Source organism: Ammospiza nelsoni, chromosome 3, assembly GCF_027579445.1.
Source record: "Ammospiza nelsoni isolate bAmmNel1 chromosome 3, bAmmNel1.pri, whole genome shotgun sequence".
In the NCBI taxonomy this organism is placed as follows: Eukaryota; Metazoa; Chordata; class Aves; order Passeriformes; family Passerellidae; genus Ammospiza; species Ammospiza nelsoni.
In genome coordinates, this window is record NC_080635.1 from 101,262,258 (window position 1) to 101,287,784 (window position 25,527).

General features: G+C 39.5%; 1 protein-coding gene across 3 annotated transcripts; it reads right to left on the reverse strand.

Moving 5' to 3' along the window:
- Nucleotides 1-455: 455 nt before the first annotated feature.
- UBE2J1 (ubiquitin conjugating enzyme E2 J1) lies at nt 456-24,934 on the reverse strand. Of its 3 annotated transcripts, none has more exons than XM_059467417.1 (8): nt 24,771-24,934; nt 15,670-15,743; nt 13,833-13,964; nt 13,202-13,286; nt 11,686-11,791; nt 9,679-9,808; nt 5,810-5,941; nt 456-1,680 (listed from the first exon to the last, which is right to left on the reverse strand). In XM_059467417.1, the coding sequence occupies exons 1-8, from the start codon at nt 24,799-24,801 to the stop codon at nt 1,405-1,407; spliced, it is 966 nt and encodes a 321-aa protein (XP_059323400.1). In that variant the 5' UTR covers nt 24,802-24,934; the 3' UTR covers nt 456-1,404. The 3 variants fall into 3 exon arrangements, with proteins under 3 accessions (XP_059323400.1, XP_059323401.1, XP_059323403.1); XM_059467418.1 differs by having other exon boundaries at nt 24,791-24,829; XM_059467420.1 differs by lacking the exon at nt 24,771-24,934 and adding an exon at nt 24,176-24,193.
- Between the last annotated feature and the right edge of the window lie 593 nt (nt 24,935-25,527).

The following is a 25,527-nucleotide window of genomic DNA, read 5'->3' on the forward strand; positions in this document are numbered from 1 at the left end:
AATATCACTTAAGTTGGTGCTATCATGTTTGACAGCAACAAAATGAAAGCTAGCTAAACTTCCTTGTCTTTGAAATAAACATGAACAGTAATATGAGCAATAATACAAGAGGAAAATTATCCCACTTTCTTCTACTTCAGTATTTAAATAGTCAAAGACAAAACTTCTCAAAACCCTAACAACTGTAGGTATACTGCTTGTACATGCCTCTTCACAGTATTCATGAATATTACCAGGGATTTATTATAATAAGTAGATCCCTGGATACAAAATATTGATTTTAGACTTAAAAAAAAAAAAAACACATTGAAACCCCCCACAAAAAAACAACAAAAAAACAACAAACAAAAAAAAACAAAAAGAAAAAAACAAACCAACCAACCAAAAGAAACCCCCTTACAAAAACCCAGCCAACCAAAAAAAACTCTCAGACAAACAAGAAACAAACTGCCATGTAATACTTGAAACATATCCAAAGACTGGCTTGAAACTTTATTACTAGCAGGATTGTAATAAATACTTCTGTTAAGCATGTCCATATATATCAGAATTTAGGTAATAAGGCTTAAATTTTCTTTAGTAAATAAAACCACATATGAAACATTCGGTTCAACACATTATGTATATTTCTGGTATAATTAAAAGACAACAGCTCTGGGTAAATAATTATATTACATATTTATAACTATTGCAAGAATAGACATATTTTTCATAATCTTCAAATTTTAAAAACAAGATATACAGTTGAAAGTACTAGAAGAGGACATTCAAATCTTTCAAAAGACTACCCAATCTTTCTTCCAAAAAATAAAAACCAAAATAATGCAAGTTGTTTTCTGGCACCTACTTTCCTCCCACAATCCCGTCCCCCTTCCACACACACAAAGCAGCATCACAACCAAATTGTATGTGTTTCTCCTCTGGAAATGTGTCATGGCAAATAAAAGTGGTTACAAAACTGTATTCCCTCTAAATTAGGAGTTCACCAGACATAAACACATAGCAGTGTTTCATTTTATCATCCCCTCTTCAACGTCAAATCTTATATTAATTTAGACGGGGTACTTATATGAGCATTTATGCCCCATAAAAAATTGAATCAACCGTTTTTTAAAAATTGTCTTTTACTAAATAAATTATTCAAATTTAGTCCCATCCCACATGCCTTAATGTTACTATTCCACTGCACTGTTTCTCCAAGTATCTAGTGGGCACTCAATTAAAACTCATAGCTTACAGGTCCAACTTTGCTTTTCCTACAAGCAACGTATCTGTAGGTACATTAACATTCATAAGGATGTAAGCGTAAATACAAAAAGTAACCTTTGTAAACAGTTCTCATGTCACAGCCAACACAGAATGTTCAGTGAAGCACTCCAGTCGCTGCTGTTAGGACAAACAACCTTACAACTCAAACACGTACTCGTTAGCCAAACATATTCTGCGGAATATGAGGGCGGCCAGGGCGAAGGTGAGCAGGACGATGAGCACGGTGGAGCCCGTGTGGTTGGCGTTGCCGCGGGGCTGCTGTGCGCGGCCGAGGTCGGCCGAGGCCGGGGCGCGTCTCTGGCTCTGCTGCTGCGCGCGGCGCTGCCGGGGGCTCAGCGAGCTGCTGCTGCTGCTGGGCACGGCTGGGGGCTGCTCCGGCCCGGCTGCTGCGCTGCTGCTCTGGCCTTCAGGCTGAAACACAAAGGGTGGGAGCCGTCACACGGTACATTTTATCTCTTGTCAGCAACAGATAAAATCATAACGACTAAAACATGCTCTTCAGATAAGTGTTAATACATGTCACTAATAATTACAGGATTGTTATAGCTGGCTGTTTCTGCCCATACGCTATCCTGAGTAGAAGTATATTTCAAGCTGAAAATCAGCAGTTCTATAGACAAGAGAAGGCTGAAGGAAGTCTGCCAAACCGTATTTGTGTTAGATATTTCAAATATCTTTGTCTAGGATTTGTTTTAACTCTTTGCTGCTCAAGAAATCCTCTAGGTAGTTATATCTCTGAGGATTTGCAATGTCACCTATACTGAAGGGGAAACAAGACAGGGAAGCCAAAAGAAGGATGGAGAGAAGTCCAAGAACTGCAGTTAGGCAGCGCTGCAGTGCTTCCTGTGGACATCTGAGTCCAGAAGCGTGTTCTCATAACCACCACCACTGAAAAAACAAAACGAAAATCCTGACCACAAACCACCGGATCCCAGCAGGAGTTCTGGAGCACAGCACACGTGCAGACACTTATCTATTGCCCTCTACCGGGCAAACTCGGTCTGGCATTACCGGTACTAAAAAATACACTTAAGCAAATGATGTTCTGCTCATGAGAATTTTATGCTGAAGAAAACAAGTTTCAATCTTATGAACTAGAAAATATGACATCTGATCTCCCACCAGACTAATCCTGCTTGCAATACTAAAAAGCTCAAACTTCCAACGTTTAATATTAAAAATAGTAATACAGTGCAGTCATTAGAAATAAGCATTTTCACAAGGTTCTGTTTTAAAGTGTTTTAAAAAAAAAAGCTCTGAGAAAAAACTGCAGGTTTTTAAAATTTTTAAGTTTCATTTTCAGTCCTCAGAAAATACGGTTTTCTGGTATTCCTACTTAAACCAATTTGCAGCTATTTTCCAGAGTTAGCTTTCTCCCCCTTTGCTTCTAAAAGATTATTGTAACAGCAGGTAAAACTAGAATTCTGGACATTTTAGATTTTTTTCCAAAGCCTTTTAATGGACCCAATATCCATAACCTTAAGCACTACTTCAGCCATCTACTACACCCATAAAAGATAATCTTTCCACATGACTTAATGGGGAATGCCCTCACTGCATATCAGATTTGACAATCCACAAGACAGTGAACAGCACTTGGGCTTGTGACTCTTCTGTGTGTGGATAAAGAATTCAAAATTTCCACCTAGTCGGTGATTTGTCTCACCAAGGGAAGAGGCCTTCCATTCCTACCCCCTCATCATTCTATTTCCCACTGTTTATCATTTGCAAGGAAGTACTGATGCAATTACTCTCCACATTTGATAACTTGCTGTTTACACAGGTGTCTAGCCTAAATAAGGAAAGCAGCTTGGGTAGCTTCAAAGAAAAATGTTTTTAAAAGATAAATTTTATCAGCAGAGACAGCCAAGAACACCACAAGCAGCCTGTTGTGATTTCCAGTACACTGCAGAAGAAAGCAATTCTGCTTCTCACCTGAAAGCTCCTCATGCCAAGGGAAATAAAGACTTGGAGAAGCCAAGCCTTTGAGAAATGAAGTTCCTAGATTCATCTACATTCCCATCATCCAGAAGGTGAGAGGGAGAGAAGTGAATTCAGGATACAAGAACTACCAATTCAGTAAGCAATGTTTTTCTTCTTCAAACAGTTTTTAAGGATATAAAAAAGTCTAGATATCTTCCTAATCCTTCATCTTACTAACAAAAGTAACTAGCACTGGCTGTCATACACATCTTCTCAATACTGCAAAACTTAAATTTAAAAATAAATCAGAAGGGCCCTGTTCTGAATGGAACAAGCTGTCATACACTGACATGAACAGATCTGTGATTCAAGAGAAATCTCACTGACAATTTCAAGGCTTTAAGTTATTTTTCTGAGAAAATTATAGATGGATTGGGCCAACAGCAGACCAAAGGCTTCAGACCAAAGCTCAGCTAATGCACGACCTTGGGATTTCCAACATAATCAATGGCCAACTATTACCAGATGTGCAGAACAAAGCTAAGAAAGGAGTGATCATCATGGCCCAATAAAAATTTGGGTCCAGGTGCTACAGTATCTTAAGTAATAGAGATGATAGATAGATAGATAGATAGATAGATAGATAGATAGATAGATAGATAGATAGATAGACAGACAGACAGACAGACAGATGTTTTTATTTGTTAGAAGACTTAACAATTAAGAATGCCAAAAAATGGCAGATGGGTTTCACTATTAAAAAAAAAATCACAATCATCTTGTCTTCAACTTAATGGCAAGTCTTTAAACTCTTCGTAAGCAAAAATTACAAGATTTTTGGACAAACACAACACCTCACATGACACAATTTCCATCGTTTCTGCCAAATAATGGTTTCTGCCAAACCATACTGGAAATGTAGATGAGGGCTTAACAGACTAAAGATAGAAATATTCAATAATAATTACATTAAAGCCACCTTTAGCATCTGATCTTTATAGACATTCAACACACACATGTCACATTATTACATACTATTTATATTACTACATGTCACATTATTTCTGAAGCTTCTGAAACTGTTAGGACTGATAGAAAACTTTGCTCCAAGGACATCTAAACAATTATTTGATGAATAAGCTATTTCAGTAAAATATACTTCTATCAGAACTAACAAAAACTTGTACCATCTAAAAAAATGCAAGTAATGAAATTTATATCATGTTCAGTCTACTGAAAAATGGTAGAATTCATTGCATCCTTTATATCTCCAGTCCATTATTTTAAACATTTTTATCAGAATACTAGAAGGATATTTAATAATCTTAGAAGGGATGTTTTAAAAATACAGCAAACTCAGGAACTCAGGACTATATAAATCCTCTGGGTTACTGAAGCCTCTTTTACTTATACCAATGGTCTGGGGAGAGATGCAGAAATCAGGACAGGTCAAACACTTGTTTGCCTGTACAACTTCTAACTGAAGAAACACTGAAGTTTGACACAGCATGGCTTAATGGCTAATATGAAAAATGTCAGGTTTTTAATGAATCAAAGTTGGGCCAAGTATTCTCAATTGTCAAGACATTTAAAATGGTTGCTGTAGCATTACATAACTAAGACATCACTTAACAGAGATAAAGGGTAATACTTTTTGCCAATATATCATTCAGAATTTATAATTAAAGTTAAGGGCTTTATAAATTCATGCTTCAGAACATAGCCTCATTTTCTGACCGAAACCTCCTTCATCAGCTCAAGAGTAGCTGGCTTCAGTTACACTGTTTATTTTATCACCTTCATAATGCTTCATCCAGTCACTATTATCAGTGCAAGTCACTACTTTAAGATACTGCTTAATAACAGGTGTACTGAGGCTTAATGCATTCCCAGGTTATCCAGAGAACAGCCTAACTACAGTTTTTACCTTGTTACTTAATAAAGCTCACAAAGCATCGACTTTATTCATTAGCTATAAGCTCCAAGGTGGGACATCATTCCATATCAATGCACCAAATGTATTGGTACAGATTTGGTGGAAGTTTAGACACCCATAATCCACACAGATTTAGTCTGTGCAATCAAGGGGGGAGAGAGAAATGCAGCCCACCAGCCTCTGCTGCTGAGCAATCTGCACTGCTCTCCAGCCTCCACTAATGAGTCCCACTGTGATCAGAGTTTTGGTACCAAAATTTAGGTGACCACTGGACCCGAGTCCCACCTGAGTATCTACAATATATTCCTTCAAAAACATTGTTTTGCTCAGATGTGGAAGGATTTCACCTTAATACTACGGCATTTATTTTTATCAAGCCAGCTTTCAGCAACAGTACCTTGCTTGCACTTTGAATACTCAAACAAGAATAGTGTATCATCACTTTGCCCTGAGTAGACATCAACAGCTACTACAAATAAAATACTGTCAGAAGTAGTCTAGTCAGAGGTGTTCTCTGCATTCAGTTCAGACTCCTGAGAAATATTGCAGATTTTATATAAAAGTATGCAGGAGTTCCAGCATAAATATATGAACTACATACTTTAATCAAGACTCCAATCAGCTTAAGAGGACAATTTAATAATCAGACTATGCCAAATAAAGCTCCAAGATGGACCATACCGTTGCACTTGCTGGATCTGGGAATGCTCTGGCTGCACCATCCTGCTGGGGCTCACGTGAAGCAGCAGAGGGATTCAGCCCTGATGTGTTTGAGGGTCCAGCATCAGATCTCCTGGATGAATTGACCTCTGCCTACAAGAAGCACATATGCACATGTCACAGACAAGATCAAAATTGCTCCAAAACAATTTGGCTTATTTTGGAATGTGTATTTCTTTGCAGAGAATATGAGGCTTACCAAAATGTAATAATCAGGTGTGCCAGCTGTATTCTGATGACACAGTAATAAATTTAAGAAATTTTCATTCTTTAAAAATAAGACTGCAAATGTGCAAACAACGGTTTAAAACCCAATTTTGTTTGCACATATCAAATGTAACATTCAGAAAAAAGCACAGATGTAGAGAGCAAAATCTAAAAGTCTTTAGAAGATCCAGGACATTATGCCAGAGTAACACAATTTTTAAAACTTTTGTTTTGCATGTCCTTAAGACAATGTTGTGTTGGCTTACTGTTGATACAAGTGAAGTAGCACAGCCTGTTCCCCCCCAGGACTAAAGAGCCTCTGGTGAGTGCCAGTGTAATCTGGCTGTACTGGTTTCAGTACAAAACTGCCTCACAGACAGAGGGGGTATATATGTATGACACTACACTGGGTAGTATTTGCATACCAGTGTCCACTATTTAAATTTCAGCACAGAGTAAAAGAAAAAATTCAAGTCTTTCAATACTGCTTTCATACACATTTACAAAATGTCTACTGCACATTATTTCCCAGAATTTAGGTTTCATGCTTAGGAAATCTGAGACAAGAGATCAGTAGGGACATGTAGAAGAACACAAACCCCAGAATATATGCCAGCAATAATCTCTTGGGAATGGAAAAGGATATACCATCATAGTGCTGAACTGGAATACTTCTAAAATTTATACTTCTAAAATTTACACATGTCAAAAAAAAGGAAGTCTTGACCAGATCAATTTTTATCAGTAACCAAGTCACCTCTCAAGTCATGTGTCTAGATCCCAATTTATTACAAAATGACAACTTCAAATCTAGTCTTCAAATGCAGACATGGTGGTAGTGGTGGTAGTAGTAGCAAGAAATACAAACAATGTATTAGAAAACAACCAGTTACAGTGATAACAAACTGGTAAGATCACAGTATAATAGTCTTTCATGATAGTATTTAGTGTGAGGAAATTAGGTTCTCTGTTTCTTTATATGTATTACCTCAAGAGAATCCAAAAAATGCCCCAAAACAATCTGGAGATGCATTTAACATTTGAAAACTTAGAATCTGCTAAGAAGACTGCTTTGTCTTTGCAGTTAACTATTATGAACTGTAATATTAGACAGGAAAAGTTATGATTCAAATATGGATCATCAACAAAGCAACACAGAATTATGAAACATTTAGACTGGAATGGAACTCCAGATGTTCCTGGTCCAATTCTCTCTAGAGTCATGTGAGACAAGTTTTGAGCATCTCCAAAGCTGGGGGTTCCAGAGTCTCTGCGGGTGGTCTGCTCCAGCATCTGACAACCCTCAGGGTGAATCTTGCTTTCCTATGTCCCATCTTAAGTTCCCCAGAACCAGAGGACCGATTTTCATACTCTTGGTTCTTTCAAGATGAGCTTATTTCATCTTTACTGTTAATCTCTATAAAGCAGTACCAAATGTGCATTTGATTTACTATAGTTTATGAAAGTACTAAGTCTAATATCTAGACTGAAGTGAGACTAACATTCAAAAGATGACCAACATCTTTAAACATATGGGGCTGAGCAGAGAATTAATTTTACTGCAAAATATGCTGTGTGATGGCAACATGAAGGTAAACCATACTGTTTTACAGTGACACATATGCTATTAGTAATTTCTTTTTCTTTGTTTTAAGCAAAATAGAATTTTTGCTATATAATACCTAAAATGCAGGAAACTATTTAGAAGTCAATATAAAACTGATACAAAATACAATTTACTATTAAAACAGACAGGAACAAAGGTGGATGCTCACAGAATTGGGAAAATTGTAATGAGAAGATGTGTTGGGGTCTTTTCCCCCTCCTGAATTTCATATTCCTATCTCAATACGACTTTTTAAAAAGTTACCATCTTGTTTAAAGCTGGTAAGAAACACAATAACCCTGGGATCATCTACACATAGTTAGGAAACCTCTTATTAAAGGATGAATGCAGAGGTTGCTAGTATGTTTGCTAGTAGAGAGACTCTCTCAAATTATACACTCAATCAGCAATCTGATGTTAAATACTACCCCATAAATTGATATTAAATGTATTCAAATGATTAAAAACTTCTTTATTTTCTGCTAGTAATTCATACTATTAGTTTACTACAAACACATCAATTGAACACCTCTGCCTAACAACAAAAGATAAGAAAGTCAAGCAAAGCAGAGAAGCAGGAAGCTTAAAAAATGCCAACCCCTAAAATTTGATTTGAGAAGGGAAAAGTGCAACCAGAGGACAGAACTGATTTACCTCATTAAAAAAAAAAAAAAAAAAAACACAAAATCACAATGGATGGTGAAAGGCTGTAGAAACCTAAGGCTTTTGTTCATTTTTTCCCCTGACAAGTGCTTGTTCTTAGGAGGTGGTGTCAAGCACACAGACACATGGAAAGCACCTGTATTCTTTAAAGACTGATATCTCTAAGCCTTTAATTTTAAAACTGAAAAAGGTATGAAAACATTGTTTTCATGTAAGTTATGAGTTCTTTCTCACAAAAGAAAAAGCCAAACAAAACCAAACTCTGATATTTCTAGAATTTCTTTGAAGATTAGCAGTTCTTAAGTAAAAAACAAACCTACAACTTTAAACCCTTATATACTGTAAAAAAGCCAGGAAAAGGCAATCCATTGTTTCTCTAAGCAGCTCAGCTTTAAAATTCTGTCCCTGTTTTTTGTATCTTTGTAAAATATTTGGAGATGTTTTTATTCTAAGTGTTATGGCATAGGAATATGCACATCCTGCAAAACTGTCAGGAATGCTCAGAAGACAATCTTTACTTTCCTGGCACACACAAAAGAAGTAAAAAGTAGCCTTTAGGACACTGTTAGAAGAACATGGGTGATAAAAGGGAACATATTGGCAGCCCTGATCGTAGCGAGGATGTGCTCTACACTAATGCCACATTGTCATATTGTAACTGTAGCTCCCTGCCCTCACGCACAGTAGTCTTCCTTAGTGGCTGATTTAAGAGTTTAGTGGAAAACCCAGTGAAAAACAACACTGTGCATGCAAGACATGCAATTCTCTAAGGAATGTATTTGTCTAAACAAACCTTGCTTTTACTGAAACACAAGCTAGAGAACACATTTCTCGGTCACAGCAACTTCCATACCAGAGTTCAACTTTCAGTATCTTCAGATAGTAGCAGAGTAGTTCAAAAGAATTTGCAACCATTTTTCAGTAGTAATATGTTTTATTCCTTCCATAAGCCAAAAGGAAAAAAAAAATCACAAAGGTAAAAAATTTAGGTTAGCTTTGCCCAAACTTTTGTCACACTTTTATGATAAAACTAATTCTGGAGAATTTAATCAAGTTATTAGTGTTGGAAAATGTGGAAGTAAAAGCAACATAGGCAGTTTTTACCACAGTGGTTACCACTAAAACTAAAACTAATCAATCAGTGCTTGAGATGCACAACTTATTAAGCAGCAAATTTCAAGAAATCCATTCTTATTTTCTCTTTCGGACTATACTGAAATAAACAGGCTTCCACATAGCAATTGATGAAGGTCTTCTGAAATGATGAATGTTTCTGTGATTTCCAAGATTTTCCCTCAGGATTTTCTTTTCTAATTCTATACAAGAGAGATAAAAGTTTAAACAGTAACTTTACCTTAAAGCTAATTTGCCTGGCAAGCTCTTTAGCCTCCTTGTCTGCTTGGCTTGACACACTTCCAGATGTCAGTGGTAAGAGGGCAGTCTTCATAGATGTGCCACACATTTCACAACAGAAGTCTTGTGACCTGCCCACAAATGACATAGCTCAGAATAGCATGTTCTCGGTGTTCCTGTGTGCTTGTTTAATAAACTATTTGCAGAACAATCCACAGAAAGACAAGTGGTAGCAAGGCCAGTAACTTAGAAGTACTTCCCTCTGCCTCAAATCACACTATCTTGAAAAAATATGTTGAGAATTATCTATATTATATTATCTATATATAACACAAATTCTCTCATGTCATTTAGGAAAGTATTAACAACTGACTTAAATATCACTATTATTTATACTTTATTAACAATTTCTTACAATAAAAATACTTATATCTGCAGCAAATAAAAACTATAAATTATAAAGATTTAACTGTTATTACAAATGTTATACTGGACCCAGGAGCTTGCACCTCCAATCCAGGAATTTCAGCTTCCTGGAGAACATAACCTTCCCACAACATCTCTCTATAGGGCACACTGCAAGTGGCTCTCCAGGCCAGCGAGGAACCACAGAGACTCGACAGCACAGTACCAAGACCAACCTACCCCACTGACTCACTCCTGTCACTGAATGCCACTGAAAAGAGCCTGGCTCTACCTTTTTTACAACTTCCTTTCAGATAACTGTACGTATGGATATGATCCCCTGAACCTTCTCTTCTCCAGGCTGAACACTCCCAGCTCGTTTGCTATCTCCAAGGATGAAACATGCTCCAGCCCCTCAATCACCTCTGTGGCACTGCACTGAATTTGCTCCAGGACGTGTTGTCTTTCTTGTACTCTGACCTGGTCACAGCCCCACCTGAGCCCAGCATTCCTGATGTCTCACCAGTGCTGAGGACTGAAGTAGGATCACTCCCCTTGACCTGCTGGCAAGGCTGCTCCTTGTGCAACCCAGGACACCATCAGCCTTCTTGGCTGCAAGGGCACCCTGCTGCCTCCTGATCAGCACGGGGACCGCCAGAATCTTCCCTTCCAACTCCCCTCTAGTCAGCTGTTCAGCTGGTGTTATTCCTCTCCAGGGGCAGGACTTTTCTCTGGCATTCCTCCAGCCAGCTGAGGCTCCTCTGGATGGCAGTACAACCTTCTAGTGTATCAGCCACTCCTCCCAGCCTTGTATCACCAGCAAACTTGCTGAGGGTCCACCCTGTCCCATTATCCAGGTCATTAATAACACTGAATAGCACTGGCCCCAGCACTGACACCAGGAATACACCAATAGTGACCAGCCTGAAGCTGGATTTTGTGCTGCTTATCACAATCCTTTGAGCCAGGCAGCTCAGCCAGTTCTTAATCTACCTTACTGTCCCCAACCACCTAGGCTGTACTCCATAACTGAGGATAAGAGAAAGGACACCAAAAGCCTTGCTGAAGTCCAAAAAACAACACTCACTGCCTTCCCTTTGTCCACTAAGCCAATAATTTCATCATAGTCACAAACCTAATCTTAAATTAACTTCCTAAAGATCATTTAGAAGAAGTTGCTTCAGAATTTTGAACTAATTTCATTATTACTTAAAGACAATTATACATCATTATTTTGGTTGTTTTCTCCCCCCCTTACTATCAATTCCATCATATCCACTTTGTCTCCATGCTGCAATTAGTACTGTATCACAATGTTAATTACATCTCCAAGACTGAACTTCAGACAAACCTCAAATATGACCACACAATACTGGAAGGAACGAAGTGCTCTCAAAATATTTTGTTTGACTGCAAGTTCCAGGTTTGCACAATACTCTGAGAAAAAAGTGACCACACATACAAGGCATCGAACTTGTTTTATTTGGAACAGATAAGATAAAGACTGAAGATAAGGGACTAAAATAGCTTATTTTCTACTCAATGCATTACCCTAAAAGTGAGTGAATGTAAATGTACCTACAATAACAAACTTAACACTTACTTCTTTGCAAGAGCTCTTCTTTCTTCTGGTGTGTAATCTAGAGATCCTATTGCTCCTTCACCTTTGGTTGGCATAAATCCAATGATGGCTAGTAAAGCTGTTCTTACTAAAATGGGAAAACAGAGATATAAACAAGGTGGCAGAAAAAACAGTTATGTAATTGCATTCCACACTTGGCAAAGTTGAATTTCTGACTGCAAAACTTCATTCTGCCAAGTCTGAATTTCCTACAAGCAGCACTGGTTTGGGGTTTTTTTGGTACACTGCAAGGCTTTCTCAATTCTGTTTTAAGACAAGGTGGTAAACAAAGAAAAAGCCAACAGTCAACAGAGAAGAAAAAAAATCAATTGTCACAAAAATGTTGCATTAAGGTGAGTGTTCCAGACTTTAAAAACTGTGAAAAAAAGTAAAGCAGAACTAACATATAAAAAGTGGTTGAGGGGAGAAGGGGTGCAGGGGGAGAGGAAAAAGATAAGATGGTTCACAGGGAATTTTTTTTGCGTCTGTTTTCTATTAGACATGAATTCTGCAATTTAGTGCACACAAGCTAAGTTTTTCTTTTTTGTAAAGTATTGCAGAATTTGTTCCTTTTATGTCATCATAAATAGGGGAAGGAGCTCACTTAAAATATTAATAACTGCTTGTAACAGAAGTCATCTGTTCTTCATCTGAAGCATCTCTGATGACAACATCTGTACTTGGACTTTGTTTTACAGATGTAATGAAATTTAAGAATTCAAGACACTTGCCAATACAGTTGGTAAATAAATATCCCATCAAAATAAGTACCACAGAAAAGAGACAGAATATATACAACTACTTAGAAACACAGTATTTTCTACTCTTTAAAAAAACATTGGAGATGTAACAAAAGTTGAAGAGTGGTCAGCTAGAAAACTCCCAAAATCTTACTAACATATTTTAAAAGTGAAACTGATATAGAAATAATTGATATACTGTACTCAGCCAAACTAAAATTACTTGAACATAAGCATATTGCCTTGGACGAACTGTGCCAGCTGTAATAACAGTATTTTTAAAAATAAAGATAAGAGAAAATTCAGTTATTCTGAACTCAGACCACATTATCTTCCTCTTAAGCGCTCAGAACCACATCATTAGAATTGAAAACTCACTTCTATTATTATTCAAGCTGGCTTAGTGATCATGCAAAAACAGGGTAAAGTAACAGGATTTATTTTTGTAAGAAAAATTTTAACCAAAACACACAAAGAATATTCTAAGTAGTCTGAGAATTCTTAATGCTTATATATCCCAGTAAAGAAGAGCTTACCATCACCCCTCAGCTTCTCAGCCCTGGCATTTACTTAGTAAGATCTCCAAATCATTCAATTTCACTCTTTTATGACATTACATTTGACAAATTCTCCCATAATTTTACACCTTCAAAATCTGTCTCCTCTTACACTATAAACATTCTTCAGGAGATTTTTTTTTTAGTTTAAAGAACAAGTTGTTTAATGGGGGTAACATTTATCAAGGAACTGTTACTTACTACTCCACGAAGGCTGCCATGTTTCAGGATGATGCCCTGAGATGCTTAAACAAATTTTCTTCCCCACTTCAAACCTGCCATTTGCCTTCAAAAGAAGAAGGATACAATAAAGCATGCCAGCAGTTAATTCTTGAGTTTTTGTAAAAGTTGCAAAAATCATGATCAAAAGAATTTCATACACAAACAATATGTGACAATTATACTACTGCCAACACCATAAAATTTCAACTTGCTGAAAACAGAACTCTGTCATCTGAGTCTATTAATGCATGAAGAAAACCTCCTACAAAACTATGCACAAAGGAAGGCCTTTGCCTCAAATTACAGGTCTGCCTTCCTACATCTGAGCAATGTATTCAACAGAAATCAAGAGGGCCCATGGGGAGAACAGAAGGCTAGAGAATCACATCAGCAATGTGACTGCTCCCAGAGGAAAGAACTTCCATTTATTAGGCATAAGGCTTCATGCAATTCAGAGATTACCAAAATAATCTTAGAAGACTTTGCATCTTCAATTATACTGTATGTGCCACCTTTCTTAGAAAAATAACATTATCTTAAATGCCAAGAATCTCCCTATGATAAAACTGATAACAATAAAAAGGAAAAATGAGTAAGCATGCTTACTTACCGTCAGCAAAATAATGCTGGGTGGTTTCATGGGATATTCAGGTGGTAGCACTATTCGCCCATGATAAATCCCTCCATCAAAATCTGAATCTGGAGGGCCTCTAACAGTGAAGTGCCATTCAAAAAGATTGTCCTAAAATGCCCCCATCAATGGAAGAAGGGGGGAGGGGAAAAAAAAAGAAAAAGTGTTTATCACAGAAATAGACAAGTTGATGTCATTTTCTTGAACAAGGACAGGCTGAAGAAACAGTACACAGACAGAAGTTTTAAGAAGCCAAAATCAAGTAGAGAGTTAAGAGAACACAGCACTAAGGATAAAGCAAGGTAGGGTTCTGGTAATTTTCTTGTGCAAAAATTTGCCAAAACCCTCAAATTCATTATCCAAATTCTTTATGCTAGCTGGATAAATTATTAGAAGAGCTTTACTACCCAACAGATAGAAAACTGAGTCAATTAAGAGTAAGATCCAAAATCTTTAGATCTTTGCCTCAGTGAACAATAATTTCTGGAGAACCAAGGGGAGACCTACACCAAGAAAGAACACTAATAACAGCCTTCCCAGAGCTCCTTCCATGCCCTGGTCAACACAGGGATTTGACTCACACCCCACAGAACTATTCTCCCTCCTCCACTAACAATTTTGAAACAGGTACTGTGCCTTATTGCACAACTTTGAAAGATACACATTGAAATCTAGAGTTTTATCATCATTGGACATATAAATAACTTCTCTTTAAAAATTATTTCTTTGGAGCTTTGAGCTGGGATTTGTGTATCAGAACTTGTGCTGCCAACAATTTTCTAAATATTTACGAGCAGAACAACTCCTACTGTTAGGACAGGAGCCTAAAAGAGGCTTGCTGTCAGTGAATGAGATCCCCCAGCTAATGCTAAACACTGGTACTACAGCACTGGGACTGCCCACATAGTTGCAGTTTTTCCAGTCTAGGAGATAACTGTCAAGGTTTCCAGCATTTTCTTTCATCTGCCAGTGTTCTCTTCCCAGTGAGACACTGTTCTAATCCAGAAATAAGATCTTCATGTAGGTTACAAATAACAGCAAGAATTAAACCTCTCATTTTACCACAGGAAGGAGAAGCAAGCTACAGATAAAAACCAGCAGACAATAAGGAATATTTTATAGCACCTAGGAACATGCATTATTATGTGAGCACATCAAGGATGGTATACATTTCTGCAAACAGCAAAAAATCAAACCTCCCAACTGAATACCACAGAACACTGCTTTTTTAAATTAACCCACTGAAGTCAGAAGGGATTTCTGTTTAAGCTTCTAACCACCAGAACTTTACTGTCCTCTCCATCCAAAAACTTAACTGGGTGTTTAGACAAGAAGCAACCCCTTAAGTGAAATCCCTCTCTCTTACAATGCATCCAGAATTGTACACATTTGTGTTTTTCACAGGTTTTCTTAAAAGCAAAACAACAATCCTCAGAGATCACCTTAAGTGTTTCAGTGACCAACTCAGCAACTGAGCCAGATGTCAGGTTTGGGTACGAAAAGCTTGATTTACATATCAAGTATTTCCACAGTCTTGGGAAGGCAATGGGGGGAATAAACACACCCATGCTATAAAACTACACAGGTGCCATGTAAAACTGTTACTAAGTACTTTTACCAATACCCTGAGCTAGAAGACCACTGAAGTTGAATTCTGCTGCTGATTTCCATCATAGGGAAAAAAAATCGGTTTGCTATCGTTTAAATATGTAAATTTTAAATATATATGCATTTTAGAGAAGTATATATTAATTAAGAGTATATATTAATAAAACAGCCTAATTACAAGCTCTTGCAAACATATAGAGAAACAAACCTCCAAAGGCTGTGCATGATAATGATCTGTAGGATCCTTCAGTTCTGCAGCCTCTTTCATCAAACGTTTGACAGCTGAAAAAAAGGAAAGCATAAGACATGAAAATGAAGAAAATAACTTCATATTAATGCATCACATAGAAAAATACATAAAACATTTCTTGAAGAACTCTTTTCAGCTAAGTAATTTTCTCCAGCATATTTCAGTTTCTTCACTGGAGTTCATAATTCAAGATACTATATAACTACTTATGATGAATAAACCCTAAATGGGTTATACAAGCATAAAGTTATGAAAAATCCGTGCATGGTCACAGAGCTTCTCAACACTGAACACCAGGACTAAAGTAGTTTTATATTGGTAATTGCACCAAGCAGGAGGAAAAACATATGTATCATTAACAGAGTTTCAGACTACAAGATTTCCAAGGCTAACAACCTCAATATTTTACAATATACGTGCATCTTTAACAACTGCTGAAAAGCTTTATCCTGACACCTCCCATGACAATTACATGAATACTCCTTTAGTTGATCAAAGGGTGGTCACAGTAATACTTGAGAGAAATCAACATATCACCAGGAAGAGGAGAAGAAGTTTTATGTAAGATTTGAAAACACATATGCCCAGCCTGAAAAATTTACCCAGGGCCTCTGCAGTTGGAACGTGCCACCAAGTATGAACACCCAGCTATTCTATCATGACTTCAGGATACTCATTAGCAACCTTCTCCAACCTTCCACTTCAGAGATACCAGCATCACCTGTATTTTCTCTATTTCCTTCTTGTGCCCTCTTTCGCAAGCTCTGTTACATCACTTATACTTCAGGTGCCCTCATGTGCACCATACATTAATAAAAAACTCTGACCTCCCCACACAGGAATTCTCCTTCCAATCTACTGTGAAAAGTTCTTTTCCTCCTTCACACTTTTGGACAGCTGTAAACAACGGCTCAAAGTTTGAGAATTTCACTTCTTACAACCCAAACAGAAAACCAATTACGTGGAAATCTGCTGCTGCCAGCTACCTCAGTCATGCTGCTGCCACAGGGAGGTGTCAATTAAACACCCTACAGATCCCACAAGGTCATGGCACAGCCAGCAGCATTCAGGCTCTGCTGAGTAACAGTTTGTCTCTTTCATCTTCATTAAGGTTTACCAGTTCATTAGAGAGGAATATAAGAAAACCAGTCTGGACCAGAAAAGGCTTTGGACTCAGCATTGCTTCACAGCCAACAAGGCTGGACACCTTTAGAAGAAGAGTGGCACACACCAGAATGAGCTAATTCAGGAGTGAACACCCCATGAAGCAAAACGGTGACTGTGAGAAAACTGAGAATGTATGTAACAAAACCTAATAAAGACAGAGCACTCATGGACAAGGCAGACAACTGTTACTGAGATTTCCCAGCTGAGAGACCAGGACAGAAAAGAAATACACCCCCCCATAAAAGCATCATGTGGAGTCATCTACATTCACCAAGGGAAAGCTAATAGAGCATAATACTATGCCACTCTTAGGGCATGAAACACAGCAACATCGAATTTAGCTCTCAAACACCAGAGAGATAATTTGCTTATAAGAAGTTTTCAGTATTAAGCAAACTAGGACATCTCAAAAATCTACCACGTGACCTAACTTCAGCCTTCCAATACCTGAAGAGAGCCTACAAGAAAGATGGGAAAGGGATTTTTGTAAGAGCATGTAGCAACAAGATGGGGAATAGCTTCAAACTGAAAGAGAGTAGACTTAGATTGTATATTAGGAAAAATTTCTTCCCTGTGAGGATGGTAAGGTGCTGGAACAAGTTATCCAGTGAAATTGTGGATGCCCCATCCCTGGAAGTGTTCAAGGCCAGGTTGGACAGAGCTCAGAGCAACCTGGTCTAGTGAAAGGTGTCCCTGCTCATGGGGTTGGAAGTAGGTGATCCTTTAGGTGCCTTCCAACCCAAGCCTTTCTATTATTCCATGATTCTAAGCAGCACATGTGCATGTAGAAAGGCTGAGAGCTGGGCTTGTTCAGCCTGAAGAAAAGGCTCTAAGAAGACGTTACTGTGACCTTTCAATACTTAGAAGATGCTTATAAGGGAATGATTTTGAACTCCAAGAGAGTAGGTTTAGATTGGACATATGGAAGGAATTGCCCTACAATGAGGGCAATGAGACACTGGAACAAGCTGCCCAGAGAAGCTGGGGAGGCCTCATCCCTGGAAGCACTGAAGGCAAAGCTGGACAAAGTTTTGAGCTGTGATCTAGCAGAAGGTGTCCCTGCCTGAGGCAGGGAGGCTGAACTAGATTACCTTTAAAGATCCCTGCCAACCCAAACCATTTTGTGTTTCTCCTCCCACCTTGCTGAAAAATACCACCTGAGAGGCTGCAAAGAGAAGCCCAGAGAGGTAAAGGTTCATCCTGAGAACGCGCGATCCAGTGAAGAAAGCACGAAATTTGTTTCTTCTTTAAGCACTGCTGCAGTATTCATGAAACAGTTCTTCCTTTGGCTACCAAATACTGCAGTGGAAGAAACAAGCATAATTCACAAAGTCTGCCTGCAATAAGTCGTGGTATTTCAACCCACTTAAGTCATACTGAGTCACTGAGTAAACACTGGGCAATGGCAATTCTGAAAAATCAGAACGGTTTGGACCCATTTGAAATAAAGAATCGCAGACTGTCAATAAAGCCAAAGAGTATTGCTAATTCAGCCAAAAAAAAATGTCAAGACACTGAATTTGTCCAAGACAGGTTTTAGAGACAAAATAAGTTATTTTTTAATGTGACATGACCATCAACATGGAAAATAACCACATTTTCAAAGATACACCCAGTAACACTTAATGTTCATCAAAATTAAATCCTGAGGAAATTAAGTTTCTAGACTAGAGATTACAGGAGAGCTCCCACCAAACAGGAAGTGTGGAACTCTCTACTGCTCTGTGGAGGAAAGACAGAATACTACAGGTCAAAGGCTCTGCCTGACAATCTGCCTCGTGTCACTGAACAAAACACTGAACAAAATTTTCTGAAAAGCAAAATATGGATATTAAAAATCTAAGAATCAAGTTTAAAGCCACCAGCTTTCTTTAGGATTGAGTGGTGGTGGAATAACAACTAATGAGCAAAATGCATATGTGATTCAAAGATTCATTTCTGCCAAAAACCACGTCCATTCAAATTCCACTTTTGTCATCCTTTACTTCAAGCTACCCTCAAACTTCAGTTCACACAACTGCTTCTTTTGAATATATCTGCAGGTCACATTCAAGTACTCCTGCTGTGTGCCCAACCAGACAAGTCTGTAGCTAGTGGCTGGGGAAACCTTCTGGACACAGAAAATGCAAGTGATCAGTCTTTGTAAACGTCAGTGTTAAAGCAGTGTTAAACGACTGCTTAAAGGGATGACAGGATTTGAACATCAGTGGTGTTTTCTTAGTAAATCATTATGTCTTAAAAAAAAAAAAGTGGTTGTGCATGACAGTATCTTCCTCAAATGTACAGCAACCTTTTCATTCTGAAATGAATTCTCAAACTTCAGTTTGAAATTTCAGTTCCACTGTTTGAAAAAGAAAGCATATAATGAACAGATAAATAATGGAATCCAGAATAGCTGGCATAAAGCTAGAGATCTCTCAATCTTTCAAGATGACTTATCTAAGCTGGGAAAAGAAGAATAAAACAACCTGACAGCTTTTACTGCTTTGGCAAATGTTTCCTACCTTTTTATTTATGGCTGCTACTATTATTTTTTTTTCACTTTAAGCAAGATTTAGAGGTCTATTCAGAAAAAATACAGAAGAAGAAGTAACTTTTTCCCTATGGCTCTGCTAACCAAAACAGCACAAGTAAAGATGCAATTTATTTACTGAATACAGGTTTTCCAATGAAAGTAAAACTCCCATAAAACCCTTCATCTCAGAGAAACTTTTATAACTACTCAATCCACTTAAGTGATTAGTAAAACACAAGTTATCTTTGTTATGTGTTTTTCTATTAATGAGGCTACTACTGACAATCAGGAAAAACATTACACAACAAGAATAGAAAAAAAAATTAAAAATGAAATCACATAAACAGTTTGAGACAAGCATCAAGTCCTTTCAATTACATGGATGACATTTTGGGAGGGTCTTAAACCCAGCTGGCTTTGTTTTCTTCCGCCCTCCACTCTGTAGCTGACCACTGAGCCAAGAGTGCCTGACCCACAGCTGGTGTAACCATCAAGTGACTTCAGAGGTCACAGTGCAGAGCATCACCTGCTGAATCACCAGTCCCCACAGCAGCCCAAAGTACCTGAGAACCCAAACTGCATTGGCATTTAAAAGAAAATCTCATTTAATAAATCTCATTAAATAAAGTAAGGTTTAAATTTCTTGCAAGAGGAAAATAGCACTGAATCACTCTGTCAGTAGCTCCACTCCACATCATTAAAAAACCCATCAGGATTAAGTTTATGTGTAAAGTACCTAGGATTGCTCATAAAATGACAGCACTTGATGAGCTTTGACATTTTAAGTTTTAAAAAAAAATCCCCATTTTAAGTGATGTGGTCACTGACACACGCAAGAAAATATATTTAAAAGAAAGAGTCACAGTAGCTCTTTGATGTGGAAAATGGTATTTTTTCAATGATATTTTTTGCTGTACTCTCTAGAGAATGGTTTATTAAATCTAAACATACAGAAACTCTAACAGGTTCACAGCAACCTGCACAGTGTCACTAAGACCTGTATGACATGTTGTGGATGTGATTCTCCTGGACAGCTTAGAACCTGTGAATGATGTGTGATCATTTGTAAACTAATAGTAATAGAAATAAATCCAAAACACAGCACTGAAGCAGCTACTAGGAAAAAAATTAACTCCACCCAGCCAAGACCAGGACATTCCTCTGGCAGTTCCTTTGACTTCTGCTACAAAACAAATGTAAACACCATTTGCCAAGAAACAGGCCAGCTGTTTTCCATCCTCAGGGTCTCAGATACTTCCCTTCTCAAGACCCATAAGCCTCCTGAATAGCTCTTTTACATCTTCACAGCCTCACGTACATTCTTTCACAGGATCAACAAAGTATTAACAACTATTAAAAAAACACAAAAACTTTTAATTAGTCTTGTCTTGCTTTCCTCTCACCCTCAGAAACAGCCAACCTTTAGTCCTCATTTCCCTCAGGGCAGCAGGAAGTACAGCACTCTTCTTGTAGTTGCAATTGAAAACAACTGTTCAGTCCAACACAAAGGGGGGTAAAACTTACAAAATCCAAGGTGCTTGTTGAACACATTAACATCAAACAATAAATAAATTTTTAACATCTGTTCAACGTTTTATTTTTAAACAATCTATCCTTATTTCATACACGGAACAGCTACTGGCTATTTCCTATTAGCTCTGTTTAGTTAACAAAGAACTGACACATGCTTGTTGGCACGGATCACTTGTACAAAATATGCAGTGGAGAAAGAAGTACAGTTTGTAGGAAAAGCAGCAATCATATTGAAGATGACAGCTAAGAGGATCACAATCTCAGCATTATTATGTTCCCTATGCCTTCAGGCTCCCAAAGCAGTGCCCTGGGCAACAAATGCAGGGCAGCATGCCATGCCTCCCTCCACGTGCTCTCCCTAGGCCTGCAGTGCCCTCACTAATCAAATTCTCAATGAGTTGGTCTGCTGAAAGCAAAACACACTGCTCCCCAAAAACCTAAAAGGCATGGTTGTTAGTGGGCTGTGTGTGAGGCACTTCAAGTACATGTTCATAATTCTTCAAGTGTCTGTGCAAATACCCACTCAGACACCTGGTCACAGCCTAGACAAAAGCGAGACGTTGTCACAACAAGAGCAGTGACTACAAAATTTGGTGTCTGATCTTACAGCAGGCCAAGGGTCACAGCTCTTGGGGAAAAAACAGTAAAGAGATTATTCCAAGTAGCTGTCTTAGAAACTTCAGAAAATGGGGATGTTCCTGAGGCATGAAAAGGATGAGTCTGTACTTTAGTCAGCTGAGCTTTAATATTGATGGGAGAGGTTTATCAGCCATGTGGTAGCAGGCTGATATACATCGACTAATCCATTCTGAAATCCTAAGACAGAAAATAGCTTACCCTTTTACAACTGCTGAAAATACACACAAAAATATGAAGCAACAGCTTACAAGGCTTTGCCTTATTGAAGCAATACAAAGAAACCTGAAGTGTGGAGTGTGAAATTTCATCTCTTCCAAAATTAATGGCCTTTTTGGGAAGAAATAAAAAAGAAACTCAAGTTCATAGGCAGTGTGAGAAGACAGCATGAGGAGAATGCCCCCGTGGCACCTTGCTCTCACAGAGGGTAAGTGACAGGAGCTGCTGGGCCATCCCAGACCTGCACTGGCCATGGCCTGTACCTGAGGCAAACAGAGACGGGCCAGAGCTGCGCTGCCTCTCAGCGACAGAGACGTGGCGTGAGGGGAACAACTTGCTTTGTGCTGTGGAGAGCTACCATCTTTCTGATATGGTGGGATGAACTAACTGGCTGTAGAAACAGGGATAAGGAAGAAGATGAACACATTGCCTAGGAGCAATCAGGAGCAGGACAAAGATGTGTAGTAATACTGCTCTTTTGTGGTCTGCTTTAGAGTACACAAAGAACAGCAATGGAGAACCTGACTGATCCCCACTCACCAACCTGCTCTAGCACATTCACAGAAGAGGGATCCAGGTATTAACCACAGATGACCATCAGCTCCTTCAAACTCTACAGCAGAATTTGGCTTAAAATAACAATCAATAAAGGGACGTGTTTCTTTTAACAATATTTTCCTATTTAAAATGTATTTTCATCCACAACATTATATTAAAGCAACTTATACTAAAAGGGTTAGTAGGGTTTGCCCTTTAAAAGTCTACTGAGCAGACGAAGTCACCATTTGCAGTTTGCTCAAGTCTAGCAGATTTCAGCAGTAGAAGCCTCTTGTACAGGTACAAAACGATTACTTTTTCCACTCTGTCTCAAGATAGCACGTTCCAAATCCCTAAAGCTGACCTAAAGGTTAGCAGCTTGGTTCTTCCTCTACTAAAGGCAAAGCAACAACAACAGGCACAAGGTCAGCTACTTGTTCTAAAGCCTTAGAGGGCTCAGTTACCAAGTAATCCCTTCATCCACAGATGACACAACACCTTGAAATAGAAAATACGGTGCATTTTTTATGTGTTTTAGTGCCTTTACATTAATTGAAACTACCTTAATATTAGAATATTGTAGAGTTCATTGTAAGCCTTCAGTCAAATTGCAAGAGTAAGATACCAGCACTAAAGTGCACAGGTAACTGGAACAAGATAGGAATTTGTAAAACATACACAGAAATATTAAGTAATTGCATATGCTCATCTACCTGGTTAGCAAGTAAAGTGCCAGATTAGAAGCAGTGGCTATACACAATTACTGTCAACTCATTTTAATGGACAACTGTGAAAGAAACTATATTTATTTAAAATATTTGTTTATATTTATTCAACACCTTTTTGCATAACTGTTTAGTGAACGATTTCACACATACTATTGACATTAATCTTTTAAATCATTATAGAAATTTTAAAAGTTATTTATATAATTTACAAACTTTCACCATCTACATGGAAAGAAATAGTTTAATAAATTAATATGTAACCAAACATGCTTAATTTGGAGAAACAATATTAAACCATTGTATGAATTATTTGTCTTTGCCACATAAAGTTCATTTTGCTATGGAACAGCTGGTTCCACACGTTTTCAGTACCAACAGGTGCTGAAAATCAATTCCAGTAAAGGTAATTTTCTCTTGAATACAGGGGGGACAAGCAGCAACAAAGGGGAAGAACATTTCTAAATTAAGCCACAAATATTTGTCGTCTCCACCCAGATCCCAGGTGCTTGTCATACAGCACACCACCACTGTTTCCCATGACGTGGCGAACCACAACCAGGGAGTATGTTTGTGTGGCCTTGGAAATTCACATATGCCACACATCCTGCATATCTCCCTAAAAAAAAAAGTATTCCTTCCCGATATTTTAAATGACAATAAGTTCATCATTTGCTTAGTGATCCTTCTTATCTTTCAGTTATGCAACTTGGGTGTGAGGCTAAGGGACATAATTTAACAATAGACACATTATCCGCCTGAGGTGTGTTTGTAAACAAGCGTGTCATGACATTTGTAAGGTACAAGTCATCATAACATTCAGTTTCTCCTCACCTCTCATGCTGGTAAGAGGACGGCATGATTAAAAAATAAAGCCACTATTCATTACAATAACATGAAGCTCATAATGCCTATTTCTCAACACCCGCTTAGGGGAAAGCAGGGACAGCAACCCACACCGAAACCCTCCCAGCCCTTCCAAGCTGCAGAAGAGGTTTTGCTCCGGCAGTGCCAGCCAGGCCTCCGGCTGTGCAAGCGGCTCCCAGGGGTGAAGCCCTGGCACAGCCGGTCAGAGGCCGCTGCTCCGACACAGACACGGCCTGTCCACTGTTTGCCTCCCAGGAATCCAAACCTGCCCTTCTAGCGCTGTTTTCTCCACATCTCTTGAGGCATCTGTCTCACTTCAAGGATTCAAAAGAAAGCCCAGGAGTTATAGGCATGAATTTTAACATGCAAACATGCCAAACCAAACATGGGAGCAAACACAGACGCAAGTAAATAGAGCCTGTACAGCAACACTTCTGTAAAACGAACTGACGCCACGCAGGCCAAGTCACCCTTGGCAAGCCGTCCCTCACCCGCACCTATTCAGAGAGCAGGCGATGCCCGGGGGAGCAGGGCACGGCCACCCGACTAAACGTTCAAAGGTACGTTTCCACGATCCATCAAAACGCGTGGGCACGCAGACCTGGCGGCCAGGGTGTTTTGAATCGAATTACAGCTCGGAGGAAGGTTTCAACGCCATCGCACTGCGAAGGCAAACCGAACCCAGCCGGCCTGCGCCTGAACGCCGCCACCGCCCCGGCGCAGGGAACCCACCGCCACCGCCGCGGCCCCCGGCCCTCCTCCCCGCCGCGGCCCCAGCCCCGGCCCCAGCCCCCGAGCCCTCCGCGACCAGCTCGCCCGCAGCGGCCCTGGCAGCTCGTAAAGGCGCGGCCGCCGCCTACCCGGGCTCTTGAGGTTGTACCGGGCCTCCATGGCAGCGGGCACCGCTCCCTCCGCGGCGGCTCCAGCGGCGGGGGCAGGGGGTGGAGGAGGAAGGCCGGCCCCGGCCCAGCCCAGCCCGCCTCGCCGCGGGACACTCCCCTGACGTGGCAGCGGCGGCGACAGCCCCGCCGTGACCGCGGGGGGAGGCACCTGCCGCGCCGGCACCGCCCCGGGCCCGGCCCCGGAACGGCAGCCGTGCGGGGACGGAGTGCTGCGGCCTCCGGGTGCGGGGGCTGCGCGGGTGACAATAGGCCCTTGTCCGCCCCGAGAATGGGCCCTGTCCGCCCCGAGAATGGCCCTTGACCGCCCGGATAATGGCGCTTGTCAGCCCCGAGAATGGGCCCTGTCCGCCCCGACCGCAGAGGTGATGGGGCGAGGTGCCGCCGGGCCTCGGCGAGTTTGAACACTGGGGGCTTGGAAAAGGGGCTTCCAGGAACCCACAGACCCAACACACTCCCCGCCCAACAGACTTCACTGTAAGACTTAGTAGCATCTTGTTTGTTGGTTTTCAGGAACATGAAAGACTGAAATGTTGTCATATGTCAATGATTATTATTTTAGGCAAGTATTAACAGCAAGAGCTTGACTTGATTGTCACCTTTTCCATGCCACAGTGACAGAGAGATATTTAGATCTCAACTGCTTCTCTTCCATCTGGTTATAGGTGTAATACACATGGGATAGAACTTTTAAGAACATACAGACAATATCTAAATT

What these genes read in the sequence shown, in the direction of transcription:
- UBE2J1 (XM_059467417.1), bottom strand. Translation starts at nt 24,801, where the DNA reads ATGGAGGCCCGGTACAACCTCAAGAGCCCGG. An exon ending in CCAGCATTATTTTGCTGACG is followed by an intron (nt 13,287 to 13,832) that starts GTAAGTAAGCAT and finishes CTTCTTTTGAAG; the next exon opens with GCAAATGGCAGGTTTGAAGT. An exon ending in ATGGCAGCCTTCGTGGAGTA is followed by an intron (nt 11,792 to 13,201) that starts GTAAGTAACAGT and finishes TTCCCATTTTAG; the next exon opens with TAAGAACAGCTTTACTAGCC.